At 38.8% G+C, this 15500-nt stretch overlaps 1 protein-coding gene across 11 annotated transcripts in view; it reads left to right on the top strand.

Moving 5' to 3' along the window:
* Positions 1-15500, top strand: part of RyR (Ryanodine receptor) — a 39980-nt gene that overhangs the window by 19558 nt on the left and 4922 nt on the right. For 3 of the 11 annotated variants that reach the window (XM_069115484.1, XM_069115488.1, XM_069115489.1), the window contains 26 exons: positions 1-232; positions 303-332; positions 463-607; positions 726-1027; positions 1409-1942; positions 2456-2688; positions 3027-3129; positions 3203-3358; positions 3521-3636; positions 3944-4489; positions 4622-5440; positions 5534-5860; positions 6490-6767; positions 6865-7085; positions 7328-7418; positions 7757-8073; positions 8508-8811; positions 8893-9046; positions 9183-9974; positions 10387-11405; positions 11763-12134; positions 12274-12386; positions 12918-13011; positions 13337-13585; positions 14275-14686; positions 15063-15467. In XM_069115484.1, the coding sequence (XP_068971585.1) occupies positions 1-232; positions 303-332; positions 463-607; positions 726-1027; positions 1409-1942; positions 2456-2688; positions 3027-3129; positions 3203-3358; positions 3521-3636; positions 3944-4489; positions 4622-5440; positions 5534-5860; positions 6490-6767; positions 6865-7085; positions 7328-7418; positions 7757-8073; positions 8508-8811; positions 8893-9046; positions 9183-9974; positions 10387-11405; positions 11763-12134; positions 12274-12386; positions 12918-13011; positions 13337-13585; positions 14275-14686; positions 15063-15467 (8364 nt within the window). Of the gene's footprint in view, positions 233-302; positions 333-462; positions 608-725; positions 1028-1408; positions 1943-2455; positions 2689-3026; positions 3130-3187; positions 3359-3520; positions 3637-3943; positions 4490-4621; positions 5441-5533; positions 5861-6386; positions 6408-6489; positions 6768-6864; positions 7086-7151; positions 7176-7327; positions 7419-7756; positions 8074-8507; positions 8812-8892; positions 9047-9182; positions 9975-10386; positions 11406-11762; positions 12135-12273; positions 12387-12741; positions 12852-12917; positions 13012-13336; positions 13586-13759; positions 13784-14143; positions 14165-14274; positions 14687-15062; positions 15468-15500 lie in introns of all 11 variants that reach the window. The other 8 variants (XM_069115479.1, XM_069115480.1, XM_069115482.1 and 5 more) reach the window with 8 other exon arrangements.

Raw genomic sequence — 15500 nt, 5'->3', positions numbered from 1 at the left:
GATTACAAAGGAACTATTCGGAGGATGCAGTGGAAGCCGACGAAATGATGAAGGAGTCACCGCTTCCCATGCAAAGAAACAAGCCGTTGAGACCTCCAAGAAAGGGTTCCCTGTATGGGTCACGGGTCGGAAACATGGATAACGCAATTAGCGAGGTTGACATGAATGGATACGGCGATATGAACGGCGACATCAAGGACGATAAGAAGAAACGTGGGCGTTCTCCGTTCCGGTTAGTATAAACACATATTTTAAATCAGTTCTTCTAGGCGAAATAGATTTTGATATTCTAATGTTCCTAGCAAACTTAGCAAAGAAATGGAGGATGCCCCGTAAGTTAAATTGATAAATCTTCCATATCTAAATATTTGCACATGTGAAATTCCTTTTGCGTCTTTGCCATGTGAAGAATACGAATGAACACATAAAGAAGAAACAATAAATTTCCAATGTGTTTCGCAGATTCTTCTCTCGCAAAGCGAAGTCTCCGGACGCGAAATCGAAAACGCCCGAGCCACCAGTACGTTCAGACGTTTCTGATAAGAGCACCAAGACCCAATCGATGAACAAAGCAAGTAACCGGCCTCCCCAAATTCGCATATCAAACGTAAAACCATTTATTTATTTATTTATTTGTTTGTCCATTCGTCCAACTACCTGCTGCTATAATTTTATTGCCATCTTCATTCAAGCGCCACGAAATAAATGACAAATTCTTTCTATAGACGGACTTGAAAGTAGTGCCACCTCAGATCCCAGAACGCAACGCACCAAAAGCAATGTCTATGTCTGCCCTGAGTGGAAGCGGCGTCGAGGCAATCGGAAATGAGATATTTGATGCAGAATGCTTGAAATTGATGAACGAATACTTCTATGGAGTGAGAATCTTTCCTGGACAGGATCCAACGCACGTTTATGTTGGCTGGGTCACTTCCCAGTATCATTTGCATACTAAAGACTTTAATCTGTCTCGCGTGAGGAAGGGCTCTGTAGTTATTACCGATGACTATGATCGTCCTATAGAACAGTAAGTTCAATTTCTCTTCTATTATATATATATTAAAACAAGACTCATCAAATTAGAACTATGACAGTGTAATGTAATGACGATAAATTGAAAATCAGCAATGTAAAAGATAAATTTATCTTTAAGATTTCCTATCAGCACGAAAACTGCGTATTTCCAACTTTCTATAAGAAATAAATGTCGATTAGTTTCGTTATGTACGATGATGTTTATGCAAACACGCTATCAATTTTATCGATTCTATTAAAATTTTATTAATTTCATGGCGTACTAGCAAAACTCTAAACGTAACTCTATGCATGTATGTCAACGAATGAATCAACTTACTTTACAAGATAACTTATTTTAAATTGTTCTGTTAAATGGAGCAATGTATTGCAGGGTTGATAGACAGAGCTGTTATATGGTAAGAGCGGATGAGCTTTACAACGAAGTAACGCAAGACGCATCCGGCAAGGGAGCTTCTCAAGGAATGTTCGTTGGATGTTTCGTGGATACCGCAACCGGTTGGGTGTCCTTCACTTGCGAGGGAAAGGAAACTAGCCACAAATTCAAGATGGAACCCGATACGAAATTATTCCCTGCCATCTTCGTAGAAGCTACCAGCAAAGAAATCCTTCAGATTGAACTTGGAAGAACCTCCACAACGTTACCATTATCCGCTGCTGTGTTACAAAACTCAGAACGTCATGTGATACCACAGTTCCCACCTAGATTGAAGGTTCAATGTCTGAAACCTCACCAATGGGCAAGAGTTCCAAATCAATCGCTTCAGGTTCATGCCTTGAAACTGTCCGATATCAGAGGTTGGTCCATGCTGTGCGAGGATGCCATATCAATGTTGGCTTTGCATATCCCTGAAGAGGATAGATGTATCGATATCTTGGAGCTTATCGAGATGGATAAGTTACTTAGGTAAATTTTAGAAGTGTGATGTTAATTCTCAGAAGGCAGAGGCTGGGTCTATTTTGATTTATACAGATATCGATTGCATCCTGTATGCTGTCATTTGGAATTCGCTCACTTACTAACTTTTTGATTACATATATTTCAATTACAAAATTACAGATAAATCAAACTGCAATGATTGCATGAAAGAATTCGATTTCATAAAGTGACTCTATAAAAAGCAAGCGAATGCTGCTTCTAACTATACTTTGGTCTATTTTAAATACTATTACTATAAATCGATCAAAGTATCAAGATACATATGGATGTATATGTGTTGTTATTTTATCGAATTACGTACAATTTTATTTTTTAAAGGAATTTCATTAACATATAAGGGTAAAAAATTTTTTTGTCTGGACCTTCAGGTTATTGTCATGAAACAAATATTCCATGACAAATATGAGCCTCTGCCAAGTGAGAATTAAACTTTCTTCTATTTATTCGAAGAATTAACATTTATCTATATAATTGTTACAGCTTCCATGCGCACACTCTGACGCTGTACGCAGCTCTATGTTATCAGTCGAATTACAGAGCAGCACACGCTCTATGCCAGCACGTCGATCAAAAACAATTATTGTACGCAATTCGAGCGGAATACATGTCCGGGCCCCTACGACAAGGATTCTATGACTTGTTGATCGCCTTGCATCTCGAGTCACACGCGACTACGATGGAAGTGTGTAAAAATGAATACATAATTCCTTTAGGTAAAGAAACTTTTTCAAAGTAACATCTCTTGAAACAAGAGATCTATTCATAGATACAGTGGTTACAGAAAATTATTTACACGTCACTATATTGCATCTCTCTTACGGTATATTTACCAATGAACTTATTTCTTTTGTCACGTTCTATATTCCATTTTTTTAGCGATGTAAAAATGCTACTAAATGACACGACATTCGATAAACTTGTACTTTAATATATTTACTTGTAATTAATTAGTTTGTGAATGCTATAATAAATGCAACCACGTGGAAATATTTTCTGCAGCCAATATCGGTAACTTTATAGATATCTAACAATAAGTTTATACGTTTCATAGGCCAAGAACTGAAGGATTTATACGAAAACGAAGAAATGAAACACAGTCTCAGGTATCTAGAAACCGAGTCGGTTCGTCCTCAAATGAAAATGACAGACATCAGGTAGGTACATTCAATTCAAAATTAGATGTGAACCCCATGACTAATAGGCGACATCAAGGGATATTCCTTCCAGCGATCAAACTATCGAGAACATAAGGAGCCTCTACAGTCCGTACTTCCCTCTGGATGTAGTGCGGGACTACGTGATGACTGCACTGAACGAGGCCGTTGAGGTCAATCAAGTTCACAATCGGGACCCCATTGGTGGCAGCAATGAGAATCTTTTCCTGTATGTAGCCAAATGAATACGTGCACGCCTGGGCTATTCTGCATATTTAATATCTACGTCGACGATACGAAGAAAGAAAATGCTTTCAGGATAACTTGCTTGCTGCCGCAGATTCAGATCCATTCTTGTGCCTCTTATTTACGTGATTTTTGTTTATTACAGGCCACTTTTGAAACTAGTAGACAGGTTGCTCTTGGTAGGAATGCTCAGGAACGAAGACGTTATGAAGCTTCTGATTATGATTCATCCTGAGACTTGGGATCCGACGTTTGACAAAGGTAAAATATATTTCAGACTTACGCAAATTTTATTTGAAACGAAGACAAAAGCAAAGATTTGAGATAACAGATCATTTCGAGTATTTGATGGCTGAATAAAATATTTCGAAGAAAAATCATTTGAAAGATCAAATAAACTAATACCGTAATTACTTCGAGATAATATCCAGGCAAATACAATGATACAGCATCCAAATAATAATTTTGCAAATACTTTATGATATTTCAATGATTCTCTGGCCTACTATATTTTTAATAGAAATGAAATTTTATCTTCTAAAGGCGAATTGTAAAAATCAATTTACAGAAGGAAAAGACGAGCACAAGAAGGGACTGCTTCACATGAAAATGGCCGAAGGTGCGAAACTACAGATGTGCTATCTTCTTCATCATCTAAACGACATCCAACTTCGACATCGCGTCGAGTCCATTATCGCATTTAGCCACGACTTCGTCGGTGATCTTCAATCCGATCAACTTCGGCGTTATATCGAAATCAAACAATCTGACTTACCATCGGCAGTAGCAGCGAAGAAGACAAGAGAATTTCGATGTCCACCTCGTGAACAGATGAATGCGATCTTAAGTTTCAAGAATATGGAATTCGTGGATGATCCTGAGAATAGTCCTTGCGGAGAAGATCTGATAAATCGGATGAATGAATTCCACAACAGTCTCATGTCCTACGTGTCCTTGCACGCCCTGCAGGAAGCAGCGGACGCCGTGGAGGAGGCAGAAGACGCAGTTCAGAAACCTGGCGCCATTAAGAAGCTATTCAACTTTATCAACGCAGTGAAAGAACTCGAAGAGGAACCTAAACCTGAACCTGAACCCGAGAGAAAGACTCCAGAAGGTTGGAATTGTATCACAGTATCGATCACAGTATTCGGCTTCTCAATTCTTTTTGCTCCTGTCTTTTGCTATTACATTTTTTAAAACATATTTAAATATTAAATGGTGACACTTCTTTTGATATTTGTTACAGAGGTGTTCCGTAAAGTTCTGATAAAAACCATCGTCAGCTGGGCCGAGGAATCGCAAATCGAGACTCCGAAGTTGGTTCGAGAAATGTTCAGTTTACTGGTTCGCCAGTATGACACGGTGGGCGAGTTAATTCGAGCTCTAGAAAAAACCTACGTGACCAACAGCAAGACAAAGGACGACGTTGCTCTGATGTGGGTCGGTTTGAGCCAAATTCGCGCCTTATTGCCTGTACAAATGTCTCAAGAGGAAGAAGAGCTCGTTCGGGAACGACTCTGGAAATTAGTCAACAATCATACGTTCTTCCAGCATCCAGATTTAATCAGAGTGCTTAGAATTCACGAGAACGTTATGGCGATCATGATGAACACACTAGGTAGACGTGCACAGGCGCAATCGGACGCTCAAACTCAGCCCCAAACTACCGAAGGAGAACCAGTTTCCAAGGAGAAGGATACTTCTCACGAAATGGTGGTAGCATGCTGTAGATTCCTGTGCTACTTTTGTCGAACTTCCAGACAGAATCAGAAGGCTATGTTCGATCACTTTGACTTTTTACTGGAGAATAGTAATATCTTGTTATCGAGACCATCTTTAAGAGGTTCCACGCCATTGGACGTAGCTTATTCTTCCCTCATGGAGAACACGGAGCTGGCTCTGGCTCTCAGAGAACATTATCTTGAAAAGATTGCCATATATCTATCCCGTTGTGGTTTGCAATCGAATTCAGAATTAGTTGAAAAAGGTTATCCCGATCTGGGATGGGATCCGGTGGAAGGCGAAAGATATTTGGACTTTTTGAGGTTCTGCGTTTGGGTTAATGGTTAGTCCAAAATTCGTCTTGGGATACTTATTTTATATCAAAGAAGTCGTGTTATATCGTATTGAGAAAATAATTCGAAATAATTCCTTCTAGGTGAAAGCGTCGAGGAAAATGCAAACTTGGTGATCCGTTTGCTGATCAGAAGACCGGAATGTCTGGGACCAGCGCTTCGTGGCGAGGGTGAGGGTCTATTAAGAGCTATCATAGACGCCAACAAGATGTCCGAACGAATCGCTGATCGAAGGAAAGTGCACGACGAAGCAGAAGGTACAACGGCGTTCATGCAATTCGAACATCCGCTTCCGGAATCAGACGACGACGAAGACTATATCGATACAGGAGCTGCGATCTTGAACTTCTACTGTACCTTGGTGGACCTATTAGGCCGCTGCGCTCCAGATTCTTCTGTTATCGAACAAGGTAAGTAAAAGTTGAATTCCCCTTTCCGTGGGTTACGCAATACGCAGAACCTTCGTAAGTATCATTAATCGATGACTACTTCATTATTTATTTCGATAGAGTGTTCGCGATTTTACTTTCATTTCCAAGCTTATAGTCGATCCAACGGTTCTCAACCAGTACTACAATAATAATTTATGCATTTGTACAATATACAATATAAAAATGATACCATTCAGAAGTTCAGTTTCAATCTTAATCTGTGGTCGCTTCGTATTTAAATAATTAGAGGCTAGCCAAATATGTAGAACAGCTTCCTACCGAAATCGAAGATTAACTGAACACGAGGGTCAAACCTTAAATTTCTACATGCAAGACATTTCTTTTTTTGTTTTTTTTTTTTTTTTTTTTAGTGGTACAGAAATTCTATACGTATTTATGAAATGGTTAAGAACCTGCGGCCTAATTTATGCACGAGCTCCTCTATCCCTCGCAACTTTCAAAATTATTTATCTAATAACAGTGTTTATTTTTTGACGAGCAACAGAGGCTTCTACAGAATCTGTCGGTAATATATACGAAATCAAAGCTTTCTTTTCTTTGCTAATCGCTAATTTGTGAAGGAGGTTACATCGGAGCATGTTTTCCAGGGAAGAACGAGTCTCTTCGAGCGAGGGCTATTCTTCGATCTCTGGTGCCACTCGATGATCTACAAGGTGTCCTGTCTTTGAGGTTCACGTTATTGAATCCCGCGGCAGGCGAAGAGAAACCAAAAAGCGATATGCCGTCTGGTTTGATTCCTGGACATAAACAGAGCATCGTTCTGTTTTTGGAGCGCGTTTACGGAATCGAAACCAGAGAATTGTTCTTTAAGATACTCGAGGAAGCGTTTTTGCCCGATCTCAGAGCCGCCACTATGTTGGATAGGGTAAATATAACACAGACTCGATGTCAATCCATTCGTGACCAATTAATCGGACGTCGAATCGTTTTGTTTCCTCTTTTAATTGCAATTATCATTTTAGAACGATGGATACGAATCAGACATGGCGTTAGCGATGAACCGTTACATTGGAAACAGTATTCTACCTTTGTTGATCAAGCATTCGAAATTCTACAACGAGGCGGATAACTATGCCAGCTTACTGGATGCTACGTTGCACACCGTATATCGATTGAGCAAGAACAGAATGCTCACTAAGGGTCAACGCGAAGCAGTGTCGGATTTCCTCGTGGCATTGACCAGGTAAGCGCGACCTTTTTCCAAAATACAATTGAAATGATTAACGGAATCGTTTTGTTGCTTAACAAGAGACGTCCACGAGTTAAATGTCTCGTAAGTTTTAACAATATTATTTTAAATTGCTAATTCTCGCCTACGATTGTAGTCACAATAATTACACTATAAGGGTAAAGGCGCTTATAGTATTCAGTGCCCTCACGTTTTTACTTCTTTATGATATGTGTTTAATGTATTTTTCTTTTTAGCCAAATGCAACCCAGCATGTTGCTGAAGCTGCTTCGAAAGCTCACCGTAGACGTGTCCAAGCTATCAGAATATACGACAGTTGCTCTAAGGGTAAAGTAAATTCTATAAAATATTGAAAAATATTGTAGAGTATAAAATATGACGAATATAAATGAAATATGCCTGAATTTCATTTATCTGAACTCCATTTATTGAAACGAAATTTTAGTTAGCGCCTGATTAATCGAACTTTTGCCAATTAAATCCCCCAATTTCAATGTGAGCTATTATTATGTAAATCAAAAATAATTGGTAGCGAAGGGAATTGGTGAACAACCGTTACATAAATTGTTTGTTTCTCGACGTATTCGCGATAAATGGAGTTTTACTGTACTTTGAATTATTTAATATATTTTGTGGTATTAAAGGTATTCATAATTTTATAATAGTTGCTGACCCTTCACTACGATCGTTGCGCGAAATATTACGGATCGACCGGTGGACAAGGCGCATACGGTGCATCGAGCGATGAAGAGAAACGTCTCACTATGGTTCTCTTCAGCAACATTTTCGATTCGTTATCCAAGATGGACTACGATCCAGAACTGTTTGGAAAAGCTCTACCTTGTCTCACAGCTATTGGTTGCGCGTTACCGCCTGATTATTCCTTGTCCAAAAATTACGATGACGAGTGGTACGGAAGTAAATCTGCATCTGCACAGTCGCCCGATGGACCTTATAATCCTCAGCCAATCAATACCTCTAGGTATTATATTTTTCTTTATAAAAATGTGAATGAATAATTAGCGTATAGTCATTTAAGAAAACCTTATTTCGTTATCTTGTCACGAAAGTTCTACGAGATTTATGACAATGTAATTTGCTACTGAAACGTGTAAAAGTGAAAGTACGAAAATTTCAGTATAAACTATCCAACAAATCTCCTGAATATAGTTCGTAATTTCTAAATCATACGTTAACTGAATGCTTGCATTCAATACTATACAATAAAAATCTAAACTTTCAAATTAAATAGTTATCGTTCGTAACAACGTCATAAATCTTGTCTAACACCTCTAGAAAGAATGTAGTTCTTTGTAAAATTACGAAATTCCTTCGAAATTTGCATTACGATTCGATAAAACCGGCGAATGAAAATTCTAAATTATATAATACTGATATTGTTTTAACATTCGACAGTGTGGTCCTTAATAACGACCTCAATCAGATAGTCCAAAAGTTCTCCGAGCATTACCACGACGCTTGGGCCAGTCGGAAATTAGAAAACGGTTGGACCTACGGCGAACAGTGGTCTGAAGTGAACAAGACTCATCCCAGGCTGAAGCCGTACAACACGTTGAACGATTACGAGAGAGAACGATACAAGGAGCCAGTCAGAGAGAGCTTAAAAGCTTTATTGGCCATAGGATGGAGCGTTGAACATGCAGAGGTGGATGTACCATCTACCAATCGTAGTTCCATGAGAAGATCATCGAAAAGTCAAGTGAGTGAAAATTCTATTTACATATATCTTTATCGATACACAAACTGAATTATATATTACGAATAAAAAATAATATTTCAGGCTGATTCAGCGAGTCCATTTAATTATAATCCTCATCCAGTTGACATGACTAATTTGACTCTGAGCAGAGAAATGCAAAACATGGCAGAGCGTCTCGCGGATAATGCGCACGATATTTGGGCGAAGAAGAAGAAGGAAGAACTCATCACTTGTGGTTCGTATCGATGAAGAATCGAAATAAATTATTAAATAATTTATTAATAAAACACAAATATTTGTCTCAAGATATTGCTATTAATAACTCATTTATTTAACATCAATATATAAATATTAATTTATGTCCTTCACAGGAGGTGGTATTCATCCTCAACTAGTTCCGTATGATCTTTTGACCGACAAGGAGAAACGAAAGGATCGCGAACGTTCCCAAGAATTCCTCAAGTACCTGCAATATCAGGGTTACAAGCTTCATAAACCAAATAGAGGCGGAGAATCAGAAGTTGCGACGGCTGGAGCCTCGGTGGAATTACGATTTGCCTACTCGTTACTTGAAAAGTTGATAGCCTACTTGGATAAGGCCACTATCAACATGAAATTGCTGAAACCGTCCGACACGTTCAGTCGTAGAAATAGTTTTAAAACGTCTACGAGAGACATCAAATTCTTCAGCAAAGTTGTCCTGCCACTGATGGAAAAATATTTTAGCACACACAAAAACTATTTCATCGCTGTGGCAACGGCTACCAACAATGTCGGAGCTGCGTCCTTGAAAGAGAAGGAGATGGTAGCAGCGCTATTTTGCAAATTGGCCAGTTTATTGAGATCTAGATTGGCTGCTTTCGGGCCGGATGTTAGGATCACCGTCCGCTGTCTTCAAGTACTAGTCAAAGGCATAGACGCGAAGAGTTTAGTGAAGAATTGTCCTGAGTTTATCAGAACGTCTATGTTAACGTTCTTCAACAACACTGCAGATGATTTAGGGCACACGATTCTTAATCTTCAAGAGGGCAAATACAGTCATCTGAGGGGAACACATTTGAAAACTTCTACATCCTTGTCGTATATCAATAGCGTGGTTTTGCCAGTGCTCACAGCCATGTTCGATCATTTGGCTGCCTGCGAGTATGGTAGCGATTTGCTATGTAAGTAAAATTCAAATAAAATTCTTCTAAGCTTTTTATATATGTGTAAAGTTACGAATGATACACGATCGTGAATCGAGTGAATGTTTATGATATCCAGACTGCGGATGTTTGTGCATTTATGGGAAACTTGGAAGTTCAGCCATGCACAGAATGCATATAATATGCAAAAATGTTCAAAATATAATGTTCGTTGTAACATTTAGCGGGTAAAATAATTTTCTATCTGATTGTCGTTTTTTAGATCATATTTATAAAGATATAATTTCGCACAAACATCCATAGTCTAGTGATATCGATAGAACATAGCGAGATATATTATTAACTATTTAACGAATATTATTATGTTCACTAATCGAACACGATATCTACACATGCACAAAAAAATTGATCTGTTTGTATTTTTGAACAGTGGACGAAATTCAGGTGGCATCCTACAAAATGCTGGCGTCTTTATACACTCTCGGTGTAGATGCCTCTCTAACACACGACAGAAAATATTTGAAGACAGAAATCGAGCGTCACAAGCCCAGCTTAGGTTCCTGTCTAGGTGCCTTTTCTAGTTGTTTCCCTGTGGCCTTCCTGGAGCCACATTTAAACAAGCACAATCAGTATTCCCTTTTGAATCGTATAGCCGACCATTCCTTGGAAGCACAAGATATCATGATGAAGATGGAATCGAGTATGCCTACCCTAGAGACGATCTTGACGGAAGTCGATCAATTCGTCGAGTCTGAGAAAACCTACAACGATCTTCCCCACGTAGTTGACATTATTCTTCCTCTGCTTTGCTCCTATCTGCCTTTCTGGTGGTCTCAAGGTCCAGACAATGTAAACCCGACAGAAGGAACGTACGTCAGCATGGTTACCAGCGATCACATGAATCAACTGCTGAAGAACGTATTAAAGTTGATTAAAAAGAACATCGGTAACGAAAATGCTCCTTGGATGACTCGTATCGCTGCTTACACTCAGCAGATCATTATAAATTCATCAGAAGAGTTGTTGAAGGATCCATTCTTACCACTTGCCGAACGTGTCAGAAAACGTACAGACACTATGTTCCATAAAGAAGAATCTCTTCGTGGTTTTATTAAATCATCCACGGATGACACGTCACAAATCGAAGCACAGATTCAAGAAGACTGGCAACTTCTGGTTCGCGATATTTACTCGTTCTATCCTCTTTTGATTAAGTACGTTGATTTGCAAAGGAATCATTGGCTGAGGAATAACATTCCAGAAGCAGAAGATCTTTATAATCACGTAGCAGCGATATTTAATATTTGGTCCAAGTCTCAGTACTTCTTGAGAGAAGAACAAAACTTCATATCGGCTAATGAGATCGATAATATGGTGCTCATTATGCCAACAGCGACCAGAAGACCTACTGCTATTTCGGATGGAACAGCACCTTCCGGAGGAGGCAAGGTTGGTATTTTGATACGAAAGAATCAATAGTGACTTTAAACGATCATAAATCACTATTATAGCGATATAGTAAATAGTAACTGTAATTAATAAAAACTATGGTCTATGGAAATTATAGCTAATTCTTTATGGGTAAGCATATTTTGCCATGCTTAATCTTTATACTGTTCTAGCCAAATAAGTCAAATTTTTCAGAAAAAATAGAAATTAGCTTTAAACACGTGGTGTGAACGATTGCCTACAGAGGATTAATAATGCACATAACTGATAACAATAGTAGTTAATACGATATAAAAATTTCACAAAAAATAACAAAATTAATAAAAAAAGTTAACTCTATAATCCATTACCCAACAGAAAAAGAAGAAGCATCGTGACAAGAAAAGAGATAAAGACAAAGAAGTGCAGGCTTCCCTAATGGTAGCCTGTTTGAAGAGGTTGCTTCCAGTTGGTCTGAACTTATTTGCTGGTCGCGAACAAGAATTAGTGCAACACTGCAAGGACAGATTCCTAAAGAAGATGCCGGAATATGAGATCTCGGAATTCGCAAAGACGCAACTCACTTTGCCAGACAAAATCGACCCAGCTGACGAAATGTCCTGGCAACATTATCTGTACTCCAAACTAGGTCAAAAGAAGGATTCCATGGAACCAGTGAAAGCACAACAGCTAGAGGACGTGGTTGCAAGGATCACAGACATGGCCAAAGTTCTTTACGGTTTACATATGGTTAGTAAAGAATCATTTTCAAGTATTACGTAACCATTGTCTCCTGAAATATTCTACGATAGTTGTTTCTCAGATACGCGAAGCTTCTTCGTTCGAAAGATGCGTTCGATTTATTTAGTAATTTTGTGTTCTTGAGTAGATAGATCATCCGCAACAGCAGAGCAAGGGTCAATATCGATCCGTGGTGTCGATACAACGTAAACGAGCAGTGATCGCTTGTTTCCGTCAAACTTCCCTACATTCCCTGCCCAGGTATCCTCTTTTGGTTTGATTCGCGTTACCGGTGTACCGTGGCACTTGTGTTTATTTCGCTGACAATAATAAAAAGCAATCAAGTACAATAAAATTAGGATAATCAATATATTATTTAATCCCTATACTTTTGTTGCGTGACGTTTGTTTCGATTTGAGTTTCAAATATTATACCTTTAGTGCGCTATCACCAAGTAAACCAGTAACCAAAATTTCAGTTATTTTTTGTTGTTTTCCACGAAAGCTTGTCTAATCGTAAGAGTAGCAAAAAATATTATTAACCATCAACAATGACCCCTGTAATTGTTTTGTTAGTGATCTAACAACTGTAGTTGTGTGTGCATGCTGCTAAAAGGCAACGAAACCTCCACCATCTCGGGATGGATGGAAGCGCGTGCTGTGCGCAGCAAGAAAAAGGGCAGCGATTGCATGTCTGCGTAGTGAGCCACTTTACAAATTACGAAGGTAAAATGAACGTTTAATGGCTCTTCGAGTTTTGATAAATGATAATTATTTCACATATTATTTCAGGCATCGGGCTATAAATATCTTCGCGAGGACATACTACGAGCTCTGGTTGCAGGATGAGAATGTTGGCCAAGAAGTGATGATTGAAGACCTTACGGTAAGAATATGTTTCGTGAAGAAATATTTTCTTCCATAATTATCGTTTTATTCACTGTGAAAATGAGAATTCACGTGGACGAAGAATAATAATGAACTGAGGAGTGAACATCTTGTGAATGAATCTGTCTAAAGTATCGGCGGCTAATCACATGCAATTCAAATTAAAAAATATATGCATATACATCATATGTAATGTCAAATCTTCAAAAATATCATACGATTGAGAAGTGAGACAGTTTTATGTGCATTGGCAAAAGTCTGAAAGTTACCTCGTTTAAGAGTTATCGTTATTCATATTTTGTTTCTACTTCTTTTCTTGTAAGCAATCTTTCGAGGACGCGGAACTGAAGAAAATGGACAAAGACGAGGACGAAGGAAAACCAGACCCGCTTACGCAATTGGTAACAACATTCTGTCGTGGCGCTATGACCGAGCGATCTGGCGCGCTTCAAGAAGATCCCTTGTACATGAGTTACGCGCAAATTATATCAAAATCTTGTGGCGAAGAGGAAGAGGAAGGCGAAGACGAGGGTGGAGGAGGAGGCGAAGAAGAAGGTGGCGCCTCGATCCATGTAAGTACTTTCTCTAATATTTGTTGAAACATTAAAAAAACGAAAATTTCTACTAACGAAACTCTGTGAACTACTGATCATTCTTTTATGAAGAATACAAACATGGGAGGTTGCCTGATGTGTTTGAAAATTATTAACAATTTCGTATCTTTTTCTCGCGTACTGACCTTGTAGAAGCGGGGCTATAAGCCACTTATGGTAAGGACAAGTAATCGTTTGCGGAAATTCAATTGCTTCTATACGTACGCTCGTTCGTTAAAAAGTCCGATATTACCATTGCTAAATGTAATGTCAATCAATTGCTCAAAATTTCATTGTAGGATCTAGTTAACCTAATTTAAAAAATTATTCCTATTGAAACATATACATACACAAGTTTGTAAATACGCTTGCATCAACAGTAGATTATTCCCTCATCACTCTGTACAAAATCAATTTTGTTCCCACATATGTCTATCATGTTCCTTTTCGACAATGGTTCTCCTGTCATCCGATATCATAAGCATTGTCACTTCATTAACGAATTCTATGATGCTTTCTTTAATGCTCTCCCTAAAGCGACCGATGCACAAACTTATGGTAAGAACGAAGAAAATATAAACAGCTAAATAAAGAAACAAACCATCAAAAACTTTAAAACAGTTTTAACTTTAAAATTCATTCTCGATTCAATCTCGATCATTATCTAGGAACAAGAAATGGAGAAGCAGAAACTTCTTTTCCACCAAACGCGTCTCGCCAATCGTGGCGTAGCAGAGATGGTTCTGCTTCATATCTCTGCGTGCAAAGGTGTCCCTAGTGAAATGGTAATGAAGACTTTGGAATTGGGAATCTCTATCCTGCGAGGCGGTAACATAGAAATTCAACGAGGAATGCTGAACCACCTGAAGGAAAAGAAGGATGTAGGCTTCTTCACTTCGATAGCTGGTCTCATGAATTCCTGTAGCGTATTGGATTTGGATGCGTTCGAGAGGAACACGAAAGCAGAAGGTCTTGGAGTCGGCTCTGAAGGAGCTGCTGGAGAGAAGAATATGCACGATGCTGAATTTACGTGCGCTCTATTTCGATTCATTCAATTGACTTGCGAAGGCCACAATCTTGGTAAGTGTTCGACTGTGTTCGCGGAAGAGTCGTAAATTCTCGTCTCGATTAGTATCGACGCCATGAATCACCCGAATTCCCCATCTCGATTAAAATGATAAGGATAGTTAAATAGAATTTGACGCAGGTTTTGAATGCTTAAATATAGCTATATATTGCAAAAAGAACACCTTAGAAGACTGAATGTGCGGATGAATGTTAAATGTACACGGAACGATGTTGTTTTACTGTGTTTCTTGAGCGGAGAGTTGAGTGCAAGTGAAACTTGAGATGAGCTCTTATGCTTCGGTCGAAAGAAGTTTACATCCACTGCGTGTATAGGTATACAATGACGAGACTAAAGAAATATAATCGATATAATTTTCAATATCAATAGATTGGCAGAATTATCTGAGGACGCAAGCTGGCAACACGACGACGGTGAACGTGGTCATCTGCACCGTCGATTATCTACTACGCCTCCAGGAATCCATCATGGACTTTTACTGGCATTATTCCAGCAAGGAACTCATCGATCCTGCTGGCAAGGCTAATTTCTTTAAAGCTATCGGCGTTGCCAGTCAAGTATTCAATACCCTTACTGAAGTGATTCAAGGACCTTGCGCTCAGAATCAACAGGCACTTGCTCACTCTCGATTGTGGGACGCTGTTGGTGGATTCCTTTTCCTCTTCTCTCATATGCAGGACAAGTTATCCAAACACTCGAGTCAAGTGGACCTTCTAAAGGAATTGCTGAACTTACAAAAGGATATGATCACTATGATGCTCTCTATGCTGGAAGGTATTTCTTTCGAATCGATAATGAACTCTGTAC

Source organism: Bombus flavifrons, chromosome 6, assembly GCF_040668555.2.
Source record: "Bombus flavifrons isolate JBK064 chromosome 6, iyBomFlav1_principal, whole genome shotgun sequence".
NCBI lineage: Eukaryota > Metazoa > Arthropoda > Insecta > Hymenoptera > Apidae > Bombus > Bombus flavifrons.
Note: the sequence above shows the minus strand (reverse complement) of the source record. Positions and strands in the feature narration are given on the sequence as shown.